The 19,658-nt window shown below is 37.8% G+C and overlaps 3 protein-coding genes across 3 annotated transcripts in view; 2 read left to right on the top strand and 1 right to left on the bottom strand.

The window, feature by feature from the left end:
- Positions 1-457: 457 nt before the first annotated feature.
- Positions 458-5,008, bottom strand: LOC135696119 (uncharacterized). Its single transcript, XM_065215399.1, has 4 exons — positions 4,037-5,008; positions 3,076-3,591; positions 2,279-2,542; positions 458-1,597 (listed from the first exon to the last, which is right to left on the bottom strand). Exons 1-4 carry the CDS (start codon positions 5,006-5,008, stop codon positions 458-460), a joined length of 2,892 nt encoding a protein of 963 aa, XP_065071471.1.
- Positions 5,009-10,932: 5,924 nt separating this feature from the next.
- LOC135696199 (NAD(P)H oxidoreductase RTN4IP1, mitochondrial) lies at positions 10,933-15,176 on the top strand. Its single transcript, XM_065215502.2, has 2 exons — positions 10,933-11,071; positions 13,753-15,176. The coding sequence occupies exon 2, from the start codon at positions 13,768-13,770 to the stop codon at positions 14,893-14,895; it is 1,128 nt and encodes a 375-aa protein (XP_065071574.1). The 5' UTR covers positions 10,933-11,071; positions 13,753-13,767; the 3' UTR covers positions 14,896-15,176.
- A 3,436-nt stretch (positions 15,177-18,612) lies between these two features.
- LOC135695967 (protein RRP5 homolog) overlaps positions 18,613-19,658 on the top strand; it is a 32,056-nt gene continuing 31,010 nt past the window's right edge. The window contains exons 1-2 of the mRNA XM_065215205.2: positions 18,613-18,845; positions 19,260-19,376. Of these exons, the coding sequence (XP_065071277.2) occupies positions 18,753-18,845; positions 19,260-19,376 (210 nt within the window). The 5' untranslated portion in view covers positions 18,613-18,752. The remainder of the gene's footprint in view (positions 18,846-19,259; positions 19,377-19,658) is intronic.

The following is a 19,658-nucleotide window of genomic DNA, read 5'->3' as shown; positions in this document are numbered from 1 at the left end:
ACATCAGATCTTTATCAATACAATTACAAATGCATTTCAGTATCAATATAATAGCCCAATACAATAGTGTATCAAAACAATACAAATACCACAAAAGATAACTGGAAAGGTATTTATTGATGGAATATATGCAGCCTAATTGACAAAATGATAACTTAAGATATTTGTTCAAAAGACTCACTCTTAAGAATTTACTGTTTTGAGCTGGCAATCAAGAGCTCATATGGTTGGGTTTTTGCATGTTCTGCCACAATTGTGAGTCATCCCTCTGTCAACCAAAAAGGCCTGGCCATAAACCAACTCACCAATCCTAGTAACAAGTTAGGTATTTATATCCAAACGTTAATATGTCACCACACTGTGTTTTTTAATTAGGTACTTACTCTGATGATACGTTAGGACAGTTTTTAGAATAAATTGTTATTTTGGATAAATCTTATCAGCTTTATTAACTATTCTAACGTGCAGCTTTATTAACCTTCACAAGTCTTCTGTGCTCATTTATCCACTGAAACAAAGCCGACATGTCCAAATCTGTAATTATGCTTTGCTTTATTTTGTTGTAATGTTTGTATTTGCGACCTGAGGTAAACTTCAAGGCTCTGTGTTCCATAAGATGCTTTATAATCTTCTTTGTATCTTCAGATGCATGTTTGGATCTGTGTTTTCCAGAATGGCAAATGAATGAAGAAGATGAATCCCATTGTTCTATGAATTTCTTCGTAGTTGACAATGCTTTGCAATAGCGATCAACAGCAGTTGAGTTTGATGCATTTGGGCCTAACATGCGAAGAACATTTTTCAATATCCTGTTGTACTGCTCAAGGGCAAGGTCAAGGGGAATATTTCCACCATAGCCATTTTGGTTTTTTGCAAAGCGATTCCAAATAAGATTGTAGGCTGCACAAGGAGAAAGAAGACAATATGCTTGGCATATTAGGTAGAAAGCTTCAAGGCTGTATTTACAACTTCGCTTACCATCAGCTTTTAGGTAAAGCAGCACAAATTTCCAACAACGGAGAATTCGTTCACCATCTCCTTCTGAAATGGCATCAATAAAATTTTCAACTACCATACCATAATCCATCAATGCCAATTGGTAGTTGTAGCAATCATCATCAGGTATGCCTTCAACATGAGAAGCTTCATGTTTTTTTCTGGCATCACCACCATTAGCAAAGGTTTTAGTGCATTGGAATCTTCTATTGCTAATGCCAACCACATCACCAGCAGTGCTATGGGCTAAGCAGGACTTCTGGAATAACTCTTGAAATTTGTCAAGTTTCAGTACATATGTATCAACCACAATAGTGGCTAATTTCTCAATATAGTCCTTTTTGCATTTTGCACTTTCATTGAGTAAACTAGCCGGGAAGTGATTTTGGTCTGGTTTCTCATCAATGCACTTTATTCCAAGTATTTCCATTGCTGCTGCAATAACTCTGCTCTGCACTTCCATTTGAAAAAATCTTTTGCAAGCACTATATCGTTGCTTTACTTTGCTGCCAATATTTCTGCGATTTATATATATACTGTCAGCAAACATTGTGCATTGATCTGAAGCAGCTGCTCCATTATAAAAATAATCAAAGCCAACCTTAAAAGAGAAAGTCAAGAGCACAATGCAAAAAGGGTACATAAACTTGATGATAGTCAAAAAGTACTTATTGTATTTAATTTAATTATTGAGACAATAGTTCAAATAGAAAACGATCTGAGATTGAACATGTAAAATTGGAATTGAACTGCTGTGCCAATCACCACGAGTTAAATATCCCAATGAAATAGAAGTAAATGAGAGAATTTCTGAAGGCACCCTTGGATATCTGGCAATAGCTCTAGCTCTCTTGTCTGAAGATTTGACAATAGATTCTTCAGAATACCTTTCACTAATTTTCTGAAGCAGCATATAACAAATGTTATTTTTTACTGATTTGAATAACATAACGGTCAAGGTTATAGACAGGTTAATAGGAAGTCATAGGAGGAGGGAAAAGTTTTTGGCAAAATCAGCTAAAGTGTAATGATCATAATATAAAGCCACATCACATAATCAGGAAATAAATAAATGATGAAGGAATAATAATAGAAAGATACCATACAAACTTTGTACTGTACCATACAAACTGTACTTTGTCAAAGTATTCAATTTTTATCAGATAATCTCTAAAATTTCATAAATAAAGAAGTGAGGGTTGAAAGCAACCAGGCCATACACCAAGATAAAGTTTGTTATTCTATTCTTCTTATATTCTTATTATTTACATTTTATGCATACCTGCAAAAATTTCATCGTTGCATGAAAGTCACCAACTTCAAAGTGCATACCAGTGAACTGCTCTTCCTGAGTAAAACCATTTGATGCTTGCAATAAACAGTTAACCCCACGCTCTACTGATAACTGGTCGCCAACAAAGCCTTGTTCTGAATATACTTTTTCCTCACCTTTTCCAGAACATGGTGTAAATTTATGTAGTTTTTCTATTACTCTTTTGATTCCATCTGCGTCATTTTCATTTTCATAGATGCAACCATGAAAGACCTAAATAAAAAACAAATAATTCTAAACAATACAAAAATCACTTTTTCTAGAAATCTATATACAATTGATTTCATTTCTTCAGCATACATTCAGCAGTGTTACTGCTGTGGTGATGAAAATGTAGCAATGACTAAATACAGTGAGGGTAATGATGTATTTCCAAAATATCTTTCTTCCTATTTCAAAATTTGTGAGAGAAGAGGGAATAAAGTTATAACCCTGTTCTCAAAACTTCATCAATTAAAAGTGCTTGCATTGCAAAAAACAGAGGTTTTTTGCTTATGTGAAATAATGAATTATTACATTTTTCAATCAGAACATTATTGAGCCTAAAAATATTATGAGTTTTGAAAGAATCATCAAAATTAGACAAAACTTCAAAGATGGCCAAAAAGCCTGCATTACAATATTCCCCTGCAAAAACAACACACATCCCTAATAGATACTTTCTGACAGTTCTCTAACATAGCAATTGATTGATGTTTGAGAACTACTCAGTCTTGGTATTTACAATATTTACTTGCACTACTCACTGTTTTTGTGGCATTGAATGTTTCTTTAGAATGCTTGTGAGGCATGTGTTTTCTGACAACACCACCAAGCGGCTTCAGGCATTCAATATATTCTGTGCACAATCTTGCTGTCAGAAATATATAATCTTGACGTTGTTTTGAATGATCTATTTTGTTTGGAAGAAACATGGAATTAGGCATATCATCAAGACACTTTTGTGGCTCATTCTGTACCAAATGACTAGCACTAATTCGATTTTCAGTGGACATATATGAAACCCAATGATAGAAAGGATTTTGATGACTCTCACTCATATAATGGACATGCTGTTGATAATCAATATTATCAAACACAATTTTTTGATTGATCATTGTACTCGATGGTAGAGTTTGCATTTTGAATACAGCATCCTCCTTTCCTCCTTGTGTCAAAGCAGAAAATGATTCTTCTTGCATCTTTCCAAACTCATCCAACTTTTTAGTAATGCAAGGATGTGACACTGTGAGCTTAACTGCCCTTAAACGTGCCATTGCAGACTGCAATAAAAAATGAAGTCATTGTTGAGCAAAATGTCATACTTGAATGCAGCTTAAAGAGATATACTCAGGGTCATTTGGGATGTCGCAGCTGTTTTATTTTCGATCAGTAAAAAGGCTTTTTTCATACTTTCAAACAGATAGTACCATAAAGAGCATTTCTGCACTGTATAGAACCAATATCTATGGAACTCTTCATCAAAAAGGAAAACTTACAAATCTGCTCATGTTTTTTCATTTCTGTTGGAACTTTAAGTTCCATTTTTGAGAAAGTAAAAATTACCCACATTTAATGGTGGTCTGAATGGGATGGTTGCAGCAATCTGTTGGAGTCTGGTCCACGTACCTTAACCAACATGACCTAACAAACTAACATGGACCTGCCCTTTGATTTTAGCCTGATTTCAATATTATTACTACTTAATAAAAAACAACAAATTCTTACCGTTAAGCTGCAATGTTGTAGTATCAATGACACAAGCAACTGCATCAAAGTTGCGTGAGGTGAGCGTGCTTTCATGCAAATGGAAGCCGCCATGCATACAGCTGGTATGGAGTAATTCGTTGTCTTGTAACTTGCATTTTCAAGTTTGCTCATGGATGCAGTTTTCAAGATACCATGGAATAACGGTGCTCTAGCAAAAATGTCTTCATTAAGGTCTTCAAATTTGAATTTCACTATGTCTTCACCTTTCAGTTTTCGCATCATACTGGGGTTTTTTCTGGCAGTTAGTCTGGCACATTCATTGTGTATACATTTCAAAACCAGGCTGATTATGTATGGCTTTAAGGATTCACTCTTCCAAGCAGCAGCTGCAATTTGTTTATACGACCCTCTAACAAGCATTTTACCAAGTGATTCCAATGGTACTGGTAGTTGTTTTTCTTTGGTGACTGATTGCCATTCTGCTCTTACAAAAACTCTTGTGCCCTCATCAACTGGCCTTTCAAGAGGCGAATCCCGTTGAAAACATTTAGTTGTCTGGACACCGATGGACTTCAGAACTTTTTGATGTGCCAACTCTTTGTTTCCACCCATCTGGTTTCTGCTACTTTTCTTGAACGGTGGCTGTCCGTCGTCATCTTCACCGGTAGACCGATGTACCTTCAATTCGCTGTTGCATTTGTTCGTATAATCAATAAACAACTGTTTATCTGTCTCAGCAAGCTTTGTCTTGTAACCTTTTCGTTTCTTCAGAGCATTTAAACAACGCTTGCAAATGTACTTATAATTTAAGACCACTTTAAACGGCAAATCATTCAGTTCATCAACAACATTAAATGAACTTTTTCCTTCAATAAGATTTCTGTCACCTTGCTCTTGCAACTCTTTGAAGCAAAGAGCACAAATCCACTCGAAATTAATGTTGCTGGACGACGATAGACAACTGCCGATGGCAGCAGACAAGGCCGCCATTAGCAAAATAACACGCTGTATTATAATTATGCGAATTAATTTATACAATATGCTAATTTTCCCAAGATCTTGGGAAAATCGCAGAACACGAAATTGGCCTCCGTTGCACAGACCACTCTCCTCCTTGGTGGTGATGGTCTGTGACGCAGGCTAGAAAATTACAGTTAATCCCCTTATAAAAATCCTATCCAGGAAGTGGGCCTGCGAGTGCACCAGCCCTTGACTGCCTGGAGAATACTTCTCTTTAAGGTCGGTGGCAACAATGGGAAACTGTTTCCCGGCTGATGCACCTGCCCGCAAGACGACTGTCTCCGGGGGAAAGCTGGAAAGCAGAAATTGGAAAGGAAAAAAAATTAGTCAAGATAGAAAGAAAAAAGAGAGGAGTGGGTGGGTGGGGAAGCTTGTAAAGCGTATCTATCTGTCTCGTTCTGCTTGCAGAATGAGAGTGCACTAGCTATCGTGCTATGCGGGCGTACCATCACCACATGGAGAAATTAAGGGAACGGAAGAACTATTGTTAACAGGACAATAGGTAATCAAGTCACGTGTGGTATTTTTTTTTAGTGGATTAACTCTGTTTAAACAAGTCTAAACAACATTTAATCCCCTTATAAAAATCCTATCCAGGAAGTGGGCCTGCGAGTGCACCAGCCCTTGACTGCCTGGAGAATACTTCTCTTTAAGGTCGGTGGCAACAATGGGAAAACTGTTTCCCGCCCACAAAACACCAAGTGTTGCCTCCAGACACCGACTCCTAATAAACCCTTTCTGCACTAAGGAGGGAAAAGGGAAGGGAGCCAAATCTTTTAACCCCAGATCAGAGCATGGGAGGGCGCGTCACCTATTTGCCGAATAATCCGAATGTAAGGCTATTTGCCGAATAATCCGAATGCCTGAGGGAAATCTATCTGCATCTAAAATATAGCAAATTGGGTTGGGCTACTAGACCTATACCTAGCAAATGGGAAATGACAAATGAGACGCATGCGTAATATGAAATTTGCCATTGAAGTAGATAAGTCGTCGGAGATATTGGGATCTCCGTCCCCCCATATATCACTGCTGGTGTAGACCCTGCCCCAGATGGTGCTATTTACCTAGTGGATATACTACTAGAGGGAGAGGAGGGTGAGGGGGATTACATGGAGAGGCGGGTGATGCCGGAAAAAGGTAAGCGGGTAAAGGATAGTGAGGGCAGAAAAACACTCTTCCTGTGAAGCCAGAGATAATCTGGTTCAAGCAGGTTCGTGATAAACAATCATGCCAAATTTCAGGCAAATAAAAACACTCACCCCGTTGAGAGCCAGGACCACCCTGGATCAAGCAGGTACATGAGCAACAACCAGCCAACCTTGTGGCGAATAACCATCACTCACACTACGAAAAGCCAGGAATAACCTGGCCCAAGTAGGTTTGTGATAAATAAATGTGCCAAATTTCAGGCAAATAAAAACACTCACCCCGTTGAGAGCCAGGACCACCCTGGATCAAGCAGGTACATGAGCAACAACCAGCCAACCTTGTGGCGAATAACCATCACTCACACCACGAAAAGCCAGGAATAACCTGGCCCAAGTAGGTTTGTGATAAATAAATGTGCCAAATTTTAGGCAAATAAAAACACTCACCCCGTTGAGAGCCAGGACCACCCTGGATCAAGCAGGTACATGAGCACATAGCAAGCCAGCATTGTGGCGAATAACCATCACTCACACCACGGAAAGCCAGGAATAATCTGGCCCAAGTGGGTTTGTGATAAATAAATATGCCAAATTTTAGGCAAATAAAAACACTCACCCCGTTGAGAGCCAGGACCACCCTGGATCAAGCAGGTACATGAGCACATAGCAAGCCAGCATTGTGGCGAATAACCATCACTCACACCACGGAAAGCCAGGAATAATCTGGCCCAAGTGGGTTTGTGATAAATAAATATGCCAAATTTTAGGCAAATATAAACACTTACCCCGTTGAGAGCCAGGACCACCCTGGGTCAAGCAGGTACATGAGCATATAACAAGCCAGCATTGTAGTGAAAAAACACTTCTGCCACGCCCAAGTGGGTTTGTGATAAATAAAATGCCAACTTTGTGGAAAAAATAAAACATTCATCCCTGATTACGAACCAGGACTAACCTAGCTTTTATTGAGTTGAATTCATTAACATGATCACGTTGTGGTAAATACAAACAGTCCCTCATCCAAAAATAGAACCAGGACTAACCTGATTCAAGGTTTGTAATCACTAACATGCCAGCATTATGGCAAATATAAATGATTTTCCCCACTGTAGTCAGGTGTCCCTAGTCAAAAACACGTTTTTCAATTGAAAGTGAAACATTTTCCTCGCTGTAGCCAAGTGTCCCTGGTCAAAAACACGTTTTCCCAATTGATAGTAAAAACATTCTCTCTTCTGAAGCCAGAACTACGTGGTCCAAAACAAGTTAGCAATTATAGTGAAAACATTCTCCCTGTTGAAGCCAGGACTAACCTGGTCAAAAACAGGTTTGCAATTTATAGTGAAAACATTCTCTCTGCTGAAGCCAAGACTCACCTGGTCCAAACAGGTTCGCAATTTAAAGAAAAAACATTCTCCCTGTTGAACCAAGGTTTAACCTGGTCCAAACAGGTTCGCAATTTTATAGCAAAACATTCTCCCTGCTGAAGCCAGGAATACCTGGTCCAAACAGATTTGCCCTGAATCGGAAAAAAAATATCCTCCCGGCTGCAGCCAGGAACAACCTTATTCAACGCTTTTTCTATAAAACTGGGATGTTGCCTCATTGTAAAAAACTAATCTTAAGTCCGAACGATTTGTAAAAACTTGCTTAGATAATGAAAATCAGCTGGGCAGTGAAAAATGAAAGACAATGCCAATCAGCTACCCAGTACAAACGAAAGAGAGCAATTGCAAATATATTGCCTGTCAATGACAAAAAGATTGTAATTTTGGTCCAAAAACAGGTTTGCCATTAATAGTAAACATTCCCCCGCTGAAGCCAGGCCTGACCTGGTCCACAACCCAAATAATAGTAAAACATTCACCCCGCTGAAGCCAGGAATACCTGGTCCAAAAACAGGTTTGCAATGAAAAGGAAAAATATCCTCCCTGCTGAAAAAGGGGGGGAGGGTCCAGGTATTTTGGCGTGATTGTGCAATAAGCGTATTTTCGACGCATGAATTTGCGAAACAAAATCCAATCATGCGTAAATGCGCGGGTCGATATTGGAGCGAGACCTGTGAAACAGCACCACTCATGGCGCGACCGCGTGAAAATGATCCTGCAAGCGAATTCCAAAATGGAGCGCTTTCGTTTTTACATGCAGAAAGTCTTGATTTCCGGTACCAGACCAGGTAAATGTCTCAATTATTCCAATGCTCCGCCAACAACAAATAACTACTCTTTTAGACTGGTGTAACGATTTACACAACCTGCTTAGACAATGCAAATCAGCTACCCAATATAAATGAAAGAATGGAATTACAAATATAGTTCCTGAAGGTTGCCAATTTGGCCCTAGTATATACCATATTTGGTATCTGTGGCATATTTTGAAAGCGCATAGCATATAAAGCAGGATTTTTTTTTTTTTTTTTTTTTTTTATGATTTATTTTTTAAATTTGGCATAATTTTGACATGTTTGGAATAATAAGGAATACCATGCCTTGCCACCTTACCAACAATCTTGGTAAAGAAAAACACATTGTCCTTCTTTACAAAAGGCCGGGATTGGAAATTTTTTTTTTTTTTTTTTTCATTTCTTTACACAGCTTGAATAATTATCTCCATGTGACAGTAATTGACGATACCCGATTTAACATTAAACACAGATCCCACAAAACCTCTACCATCCAACAAAAATGGATTGAAGGCAATGCTGACATGCCTGTCACTGATGAATGACCGTTTTCCTACTATTTGATAAATGTTTAACGCTATAAATAGAAGAACAGCACTTTTATGGTATTGAGTTTCAAGTGGGAACGACAAATGTCTCCTAAATAACCTTCACAGCTACACCTAGCGGGGCGTTTTTGTTTTGTTTTGTATTATTTAAACCATGCAATTTGGCCAGTTTCTAGATATGTAATTGGCAACTGGGATTACAATGACATAAAACACCCTATTAAATTAGTGTGTAAGTGAGCCACCACCCTTGCTTAGGCAAAGCAAAATGCAACCAACCTGACACTTTGCCACAAGAAAAAAAAAATAACACGGCAATAAGCCAGTGCGATTTGTACAATATATTGCTAGCGAATAGCAAATTTTTAATGTGTCCATATAAAAGGACAGCCTATACCAGACTTGTCACGTAACATCAAAATAAAGGCTTGCGATTGGTCAGTATGCCTGCAACACAAAACTGCTCACATGAGAAGCTAACCTTGCAGCAGGGTAGATAAACAGAACGACCATAATAGCTGGGCGATGACATGAAAAATCACATGCTTCCGAAAAACCCCCGCAGAGTTGCTTGCTTGGACACATTACCTTAATGTGATTACCATGACAATTGTTGTCAATAGCACATAAAGAAAAACAAAAACAATTTATCCAACAAGCATGTGTAATAAGAGGGCAGAAAATAAAAAGGCATGACACTTTAAGATCCACTTAGGCAACGATGCATCTTAAATTCTGTTTTAATAGCCAAATCATTTAATTCCATTAGTGTATGGAGGCAATGACTTTACTTTCGCAGGCAAAGCAAAAATGAAACCAAAATGACACTTGAAAAAATCTGCTAAGGTAGTGCGAAGGCAACTACAAAGACTTTTTTCATTGGCGCTAAACCCAAAACAAATTCTTCGGTTATCAGTGTATACAGACAGTAACAATCATTGCTTAGGCAAAGCCAAAGGTGTTACAGATATGATACTGTTGAACAAATGAAAACGCGACAAATGAAAATGACTGTAGGTACCAAGACACCTCTTGTAAAAGCAAACAAATCAATCAAATAAATGTGATCTGAAAGTAGCAATGAGCAAGATTCAGGTAACGATTACCCCTTAAAAATGACGTTTGTGAAAATATTTTCTTTGTTTTTTTTTTTTTTTTTTTTTTTTTTTTTAGTTTTTTACAATTTAGTTTTGCCGAACCCTAGTGAAAGGGGTGTTGTTTAGGAAGTGGGTTGCCTAAAATCGCAGGTTAAAGAGCAAAACATGACTGAGGGGCCCCACCGCATGCATGCAAACTACTATTTCCAAAAGGCCTGTCCGCAAGCTAAGCGAAACGAGGGATAGTGGCAAGGGTCGAGGGACCAGTCTTAGGTTGTATAGTTACGCCTACTGACATATGTATGACGATGACTAAAAAGATGATAATCGAAGCAGGGAGCTCTTGCTTGTTCTGTACACCCAGGCTGCTTATTTAACGCTTCGAAAGCAAAAACGAAGTCGTTCTATGGCCTAATCTATAACCTTTTAAGCTAGGTTAACAGAGGAACACTTTCGTCCAAGCCAGTACCATTATTTCATAATCAGGAAATGTCTTTCAAGAAATAAGTGGTTACAGGAAATTCGAAAAATAGCGAGCAAACATCAAAATGCACACTGTCAAGAGAAGAAATAAAGAACGCTCTCACCAAGGCTTATTGTGGTCGTAAAAAACATGAGCAAATACACTTCCAATAAGTGCATAGGGTAACCATAGCTCCAACAGAAAAAACTTGAACGTAACGCCTCGGTCTTGGGTGATGCCTCCGGAGAAGAATCCAAAAGCTTGTAAAGCGTATCTATCTGTCTCGTTCTGCTTGCAGAATGAGAGTGCACTAGCTATCGTGCTATGCGGGCGTACCATCACCACATGGAGAAATTAAGGGAACGGAAGAACTATTGTTAACAGGACAATAGGTAATCAAGTCACGTGTGGTATTTTTTTTTAGTGGATTAACTCTGTTTAAACAAGTCTAAACAACATATATTTTCTAACCTTTTTATTAGCCCCTGCGGGGGATTTGACCTCTCAGTCACTTCTTGTTGTCTTTTGTTTGCAAAGCTTCTTTTTTGCTGGGGTTACATCCGAATTGATAACGATCACAGCATAGTTAATCACAGTAAGTCTATTTTGATTTTATTTTTGATTGAAGAGATGATTATTTTTCGTAAGAAAACTGTAACCTGAAATTTTGTTATTTTGGAATCAAAGAAATGTCAAGAAGGTCATGAATCAAAGTTGATTCTGTCGGAGAGGTCAGCGGTTTGGGAAATAGCCTAGGTTAAATAAACCAGTTTTAAAAAAGGCAAAATCAATGTGTTACAAAGATGATATAAAACTATGCTCTTCACAGCAGCAAACCCCAGCCCCTATAAGTACGAGTGCCTCACAGCTTTTGTGAAAGTGTGCACCCAAGTTTTTCTCATTGCTTTTTTAAGAGGAGAGAAGAAGAATAATATTGTGAAAGAAAATATAATGAACAAAATTTAAGTAATCAAGAAGCTGTGCTCAAGAAGCTGATTAAAATGTAGGGCAAGGATAGCCAAGTAAAGCAATTAGTGTTTCTGAATGAAAGCTGCATAAGGTGCTGTGTATAGCTGACATCCAGTTAATATGGCTGATAATGACAAGATCTTAGGTACTCCTCCAGCCCTGAACCCAATGTGTGGGTGCGCAAAAACAATAGAAAATGCCAGAGGTGCCACTCAGGTATCCCACTGGGGATGTTCCACTTGTGTGAGGCTGGCTCAGTTGTTAGAGGCGCTGACTACAGACCACAGGGTCCGTGATTTGAGTCCCTGGCATGACCAAACTTTCACCCAGAGTGAGGAGAGTTGCCAGCTCTCTGTAATTCCAGGCATAGGGATCACGAGGTGTGGTCACATGGAGAGGAAGGACAAGGACACTGCATGATAAGCATAAGCTTCTTAGTGTCCTAAAAACTACCTTCCGATGATAGGTAGAAACAAATACAAATACAAATACACAAAGTCACTGCCATTTGGGGGTGCCAGTATAATCAATTTATCCAAACTTGGATTTTGTGCATCTAGTATTTAGGTCAAGGCCCACGCCATGAATTTGAAAGTGGGGGGCCAAGGCTTCTTCCCCTTTTACTGACAGCTTTAAACTTACTTGCTTTGCAAAAAAGTGGGGCCACCTTGCCCCCTGGTGGCATGGGCCCTGTAGGTGCACCCTAAGTTACACCATGTTTGCATCTTGGATGCACCACCCCATGCTATGAATAATGAGCTGACATCATATATATGCTTGGCCTTTCTCACCGGCAGAAGGCAGTGCCTTTGGAAGAAGAGCCCTTTGCCTCAGGTGGATCATGATTAAATGATAATGATAAATGCATGATGGAAAAGGTCATTGGGATTTTTGGGCATACCAATCGAGAAATTTTAATGACCTTGGCATCTCAAGTCCTGCCACTTTCCCCTTAATAATTATTATAACCTATTAGTAAAAGATACTTGAAGAATAATCTGCAAAAAGCTGCTCTTAAAAAGAACAGGAATTTAGCACTTTTTCTGAATTTTAATCAGAGTTCAAGATCTTCTTCCCAGGAGTTACAAGGAAGTTGTCTCACTTGGAATACCCTACTGGCTAATTGCAAGCTGTGCATCCCTTTCCAGCCTTAAGCAACTCTCACAAAAATTAAAACATACTAATTAGGGGGAAAATTGCCCCTCCAGCCCCAGTGACCACATTTTTAAAACAGTAGGCTATTGTTCTCCTCTTAACAAAGGCAGAGGCTTGCCCCTTAGCTGATTCCCTTCAAAAAGGCTAGTGTCTTGATGAAATAATAAATGGTATGTTAAAAAAGTGGTTAAAAAGTTTCAAACAATGGTGTGGTTTTAAACAATGACTGTAAAGTTGTGGTGAAAAATTTTAATTTTGCTATTAATTGAAGTCATATTATCAGTTGAGTTTTATTGTCATGTTGTCTTTTCTAAGAATTTACTACTCTGGAATAGCAAGAAATAAATGCAAGATAATTATTTGCAGCATATAACACGCCTTCCAGTTTCTGGTCCCCTCTCTCTCCACAAGATCATTAGCAATTAAGGCTTCTAGACCTTAGTGGGCAATAAAACTTTCCATTTAAATTCTCTTATCCGTTTGTGTAAAGTTATTTTTCTCCTCTATTTTTCTTGCATGTTTGTTTTTCTCCATTTGTTTCAAGCAACTGTATACTGGCAAATGGTATGAAGTGGAATGTTCTCAATCCTAAAAATCCTCAAAATAATTAAAAAATATTTTAAGCAGTAGTTTAAAATGCACTAGTTAATTCACAAACAGAACAAGTTGAAAGGTATTTTCATTGCATATGTTGGATTGCCACCTAAGAAGTATGTTTAGCTTAAATTTTGTTTCAGAATATCCATAAAGTCGGATGCTTTCTACAGTAAATGTATATAGCTTACTTCAGAATGCTTAGAGTGTTTTTCTATACTGCTTTGAAGACTGAATTTCTCAATCAAGGGTGTTTTCTAATGCCAAAACTTTCACATAGGCTTTTTCTACTCCAATTAGCTGCGAAGAGTACCACAAAATTATTGGGAATATATTGCTTCCGTAACATTTGTAAATATCTTTAACTCGTCCTTTGATGGAAAAGGCTTTATGCATGTAGGACGTATTGGCAGCCCTTTCTTGTTGTGCTTCATAAAGTCGTTGAATCCATTATACAAATGAATATTGAATGTTATGTTCCATGTTTCTCAGTGGTCAAATCTTGGTTTCAAGTCGTGCTATGTTTTCACATAATTGTGCCATTTTATTCTACCATAGTTAGCAAGAACAGTGATGTTTCCTACGTCAGCTGTAAAACGCCAACCTTCGCTGATCTTTATTCGGTATGCTTCAGCATGCAAAGCTATTGTCCAGAATTCTTTTGGCCCTAGCAGTGTACTAGAAGTAGTTGATGATTACAAAGTTGAGGAACCTAAAAAGAAAGAAGTCCTTGTCGAAGTTTATGGCAGCTCAGTGAATCCTTTGGATTGTCAACAACGAGAAGGTTTTGGTAAAAGGTTTTTCGAAGTAACTACTGGACAAAAAGCGACTTTCCCTATCTGCCCTGGCTGTGAATTTTCCGGCAAAGTCCTGAAGGCTGGTCCCAATTCTTCATTCAAAGTTGGAGACAGAGTTTTCGGAGCTTCGTTAGCTGGAAGGAGCTGGGCAGAAAGAATATGCATCAATGATGGAACTGTCGCACTTGCGCCCAAAACAATCCCCCTTGAAGTTGCAGGCACGTTCCCCAAAGTTGCAATTTCTGTTTCAGGTTTTCTGAAAGCTGCAAACCTTCATTCAGACAACTGTCGGGATAAACGAGTTTTTATAAACGGTGGATCAGGGGGTATTGGCACTTTTACTATTCAGTTGCTGAAGTCGTACGGTGCTAAGGAAATAGCTGTCACTTGTGGTCCAGATAATGTCGAACTCTGCTCTGAGCTAGGTGCCCACACTGTTATTAACTATAAAAAGGAAGATTTCAGAGAAGTGCTACGTGACTTTGATGTTTACCTGGACTGCATAAATTCAAATGACGAAGACAGGCGCAGTGGGTATGGGGTTCTTCGAAAGGGAGGCCACTATTTGACTCTTGTTTTTCCATGGATTGGCAATACTGATGAATCAGGCTTGCTTTGGGGCACCCTTCGAGCTATATCTTGGCTTGCAAGGATGAAAAGAGATGCATCAAAAAACTTTGGACTTAAGTTTGATCCTTGCGTTGGTATGCCAGACCAGAAATTTTTAGTTGAAACAGCAACACTTATCGATGCCGGGAAAATGCGATCAGTAGTGAGCCAGAATTTTTCATTAGAAGATATGAAAATGGCGCATGATATTATTGACAGTGGAAGAGCCAAAGGAAAATTAAACGTTATTTTAAAGAAGGAAGAGGACTTTATGGTCGAAAATGTTGAAGGTTGAGAGTGAAATAAATTATAGCATGTCACACGCCTTTTTATAGAAATTCATTTACAAATTCATTATATCTGAAGCGTTTTTACACATACACACTTTAATTTAGATTCATAATTGAGAGACAGATAAAGAAAAATATTTAGAAGATTTCAGAAGTGATTAGTAGTTCGTTTAAGCATTAACAGATGCCCATAGGTCATGCAGATTCATCATCAAGTTTCGATTTAAATTTAATTGACAATTTTCATACATTGCAAGGATATTTGATTGATGTAGAACTTTGCAATGTGAGGACACAAGAAAAAGTGTCGTCGAAACGAACTCATATTGGGGGTTAAGGGGTAGGTTGTACATTCAGTAACTTTGGTAATCTGTTTTAAAGGAATAGAATACACTTTAGCTATTATTTTGGGGAGGGAGGTTGCACTTACAACGGCCCTAAGAGTTGCTTACAATGTCAAAAACAAATTTGATTCTAAATTAAACTCAAATACACAAGGGAACGTTGCTTGCTTATATTATTTTTGAGTTTTATTATACCATACTGCAAAGCTCGGGTTCTTATATTTATGTGATATGGATAGCATCTATTCACTACCATAAACCTTTTTGTATGCATGTTTGCTTATTATTATTGAATATTCTTGAATGCCTGTTGAATATTATATTCCAATTGTGTTGAAAAAAGTGTTTTGAATATACGGTGTGAGTTTTGAAAAACACTTTTTAACAAGGGAACCAGTGGCATGGCCAGCTCAAAAAAACTAGGGTGGACAAAAACAAATTTTCTTTGCCACGCTCTTCAGACTCTTGCAAAGTTTTTTTTAGTGTTTTTTGATCTATTTCGAAATATTTGGACAAGAATCATTCTCAAGCAGCATTTTTCGTAACGGTGGCTTTTTTGCAGGCTCAAAATCGAAATCGATCTGACCTCCCTCTCCCCAATACATTTCTTTTTCAACGGATTTCGAGAAATTAGAAAATCGATTTCTGGGAGAACTGGGGTCCACCCCAGTCCACCCCTTGGCGACGCCACTGAAAGGAAGTTAATAATTTAGTAGTAAAAAGGATTTTACCCAAGCAGGAATGAATGATGAAAACATGTGAGCAAAGAGATCAAGATTCATTTTTACTAAGAGGCTGGCATTGATTGGGATGAAAGGTTTTCACTAACGTGCATTATTGTGTATTTAAACTGATTCTAAGTCAGTGCCTAGAGAATGATATGATAGAGGAGTTATAATCATGAATACCACTCAATTTAACATTTATGATTTAGAATCAAATCCTCTCCTTGCGCTGTTAGGGGTCATATAGAAAAAGCGATTTGGATATACAACTTGATATTCTGAACATCAATAAAAGCAGCTACTGTGAAAAATGTTACGGCAAATATGTCGTAATCCAGGGGAGGGGGGAAGGGCTCCTGTTCCCGTGTTCCCTTTGGAAAAATAGTCTGTATTACCGTTAAGAAAGAAATGATGTTTCCATCGAGAAGAAAGTGTTTCTGTCTCTTTGCTAAGGTGTGGCAATGCTTTCGAACTGCCCCCTAATTTGGATGTTCCATGACAGATGTCTGAATGCTAAAGTAAATAAAATCCACGAAAGAGCACTCAGAATTGTTTATAAAGACAGTCATGCTGACTACGAAGCATTGCTGACTTTGGATAATGCAGTATCAATTCACCAACGCAATCTACAGTACTTGATGATAGAAATATACAAAACCAAACATAACCTGAACCCTAGTTTCATGAGTGAGATTTTTGAAACAAGAAATGTACATTATGATTTGCGAACTAAAAATAATCTTTGCATTCCAAAAGCCAGGACAACTTCTTATGGTATAGAAACTGTGAGATATTTAGGTCAAAAACTGTGGCAAACACTACCTCACAGTATAAGAGAGTCCCAATCATTGGCAACATTTAAAAAAGAATTAAGAGCACACCCTATAGAATGCGACTGTAGATTGTGTAAAAAATTTATTGCTGGGTTAGGTTTTATTTAGAACATTATACCTTAAACCTTTTTAATATTGTATCATATATTTTTATTTCATACTAACTCTTATTAGATAGTTGGCCTTAATTAGCTTCTTTATAGCTATCAACCGTTCATTTAGTACGCCAACTTTAAACAAATTATTTATTATATTATTATTATTTTATCGAAAAGGCAGTGTTATGCGTAATGTTAAATTCGCAATGGTTTTCAGCATGCTTAGGGAAACTAACGAGCATTCTAGGACACAGGAGCATGATCTTGAAAACATTACCAGTGACCTTAAATGCTTGAAACTGCAACCTTTTTTTAAAAACCTGAGTCAGAAATAGTTGCTTGCACCGGGAACATTTTCTTGTAAAAATCTTGAAAACCTTAATAAAAGGATTAAGTTTCACAATCTATATAGCGATTTTATGAAAAATTGGGAAGCATCATATCCGTTCTCCCTTCCCTATGGCGCGCATATACCGCCAAAAATAGCTCTTTTTAAAATTTCAGCAACTTTCTAAAAGTTTAGTGATCTTCTAAAAGTTCAGTTGCTCTGTCTAGTCTTAAAATTTCAGTCATTTCCAAAGTTTCAACCACCGTTCAACATTTTCTAAAATTTCAATTACTTGAGCAACGTTTCTAAAATTCCAATCGCTTGCTCTGCGAGATTTCTAAAATTTCAGTCATGCTAGGTTAGTTCTAATATTGCAACCATTTCTAAAGTTTGAACCCCCGCTCAACATTTTCTAAAATTTCAATCACTCTAAAGTTTCAATGGCTTTTCCAAAATTTCAATGGTGAATGTTGATAACCTCTTCCTGAACTTTGCCAAGCAGCCTCCTTTTGTGCTCCAGCATAAAGGAAAGTCATGGCGGAAGCTTCTCTGCCACAACGATGGTCCGCTGCTGATTTGCTTTGTGACATGATCAGAAGAATAAGAATTGATTGCGAAAGATCAACTTTTTGAGAGGTACGGGCCTGAAATTCATCGAAAACTCCACAAATGTTGTTGCGGACGTATTTGAAAGCTTTCTAGGCTGTTTCGACCCAAAAATATTTTCTAGAAATTTCTCATTTTTTGAGTTTTTTTGCATATCCGGGGTCATGGATTTTTTGAAGCAATAATGCCAGCCATGCTGCCACCTGCACTTACTTTCTCGGGGAAATGGTGGAAAAGGAGGCTGCTTGGCAAAGTTCAGGAAGAGACGATCAACATTCACCATTGAAATTTTGGAAAAGCCACTGAAACTTTAGAGTAATTGAAATTTTAGAAAATGTTGAACGGTGGTTGAAACTTTGGAAATGACTGAAATTTTAAGACTAGACAGAGCAACTGAACTTTTAGAAGATCACTAAACTTTTAGAAAGTTGGTGAAATTTTAGAAAGAGCTATTTTTGGCGGTATATGCGCGCCATAGTTACTCATTGTACAACTTAGACAATGACCGATTTCTTTGATCTTATATCCCATATTCAAATTTATATATGTCTTCTATGGTTAAGACATAGCAACCAAGCTAAAGCTGAAGGCATATGTAAAGGATTACTAAGCACAGTTACTTACCGAATGATATACTACATTTATTTCCACTTTTGCCGAAAGTTTTCCTTTAGCTCCCCAGAAAAGTGGGGGCCCCCGCTTTCGCCGGCCCTGAAATAAATACATGAAAATAACGATTTTGTGCAAGAATAAAATATAAGTACGACTTTTCGAGGATATCCCACTGGCATATCCGCATTAAAGCCACTGTGAAGGAGGTTGCATTTTCATATCGAGGCCGTTGTACCATCGACCATGTTGGACCATGCGGTAAAGTTTCAAGTGACAAAATTTTGAAAGAATCAACTGATTTTGGTTCAGGAAAGCCATGGAGGACTTTCCAAGAGGAGGTGCAAGTGCGCTTTCACCACTAGAAGTCAGGAAGATCAAAGAAAGTGCCGCAAAAGATGTTTTATTTGGGGTAAGAAACATAATAGGTTATTTCTGTAAGTAGTTAGGCCTGATCTAATGGGTGGTAGTCAGATCAACAATATCTTAGCAAGAATAAGCCTGAATCCAACATTTTGCATACCAGTCTCCTGTCTATTGATTGTGTAGAATCTGATCTAGAGTCATAAGGATCGACAAGTTCGAAGCTTTTCCATTTGGAATCCCCCCTGGATGAGGATTCGTCATTCAAAAAATCAACAGCAATATTAAAGATCATGAACTTCTCTGTTTCTTGCAATCTCCAAATGGTGATGATTATCAATGAATTTTGCACTGTAAATTCTCTTTAACTCAGCAATCTATGTGCTGCTTATTATCCAAGTATGATTTGATATAGTGTATCTGAGTAAGATTTGATCAGCTAGCAATGTTGATTTGATTGTAGAAAACCATCGAAAAAGAAGCAGGGAAGCCAAAAAAGAAGGTAAAGGAGGATGTAGAAGAGGAAGGCACATTAATTTATGATCCAGATTTAATATCAGTAGAGTCATTGACATTCAAGGTATGATCTTTTATTTCATTATAAAACAGTCCTCTTTTGAAGCTCCACTTGTCTTTTTTGAAAGTCTACTCAACTTGAAGGATGCTCTTTTGAAATTTATTAATGATTTAATTAAATTTGGATATGTTTTTATCAAGCCTTTATGTGTTATATCAGGCAATGCTTAAAATGTTGTTTTTTTAAAGTTTGCTTTTTTAAAGGTTCCTAGTACAAATTTACCTTAATTTCAAGTTGTTATAACTTTTTGTTTCATGCCTGTGATTGTCCTGGCCCTTTCCCAAT

The sequence above is a fragment of the Rhopilema esculentum genome, chromosome 14, assembly GCF_057945365.1.
Source record: "Rhopilema esculentum isolate cy_ngs chromosome 14, ASM5794536v1, whole genome shotgun sequence".
NCBI classification, from domain to species: Eukaryota; Metazoa; Cnidaria; class Scyphozoa; order Rhizostomeae; family Rhizostomatidae; genus Rhopilema; species Rhopilema esculentum.
This window is presented reverse-complemented; position numbering and strand designations above follow the sequence as displayed.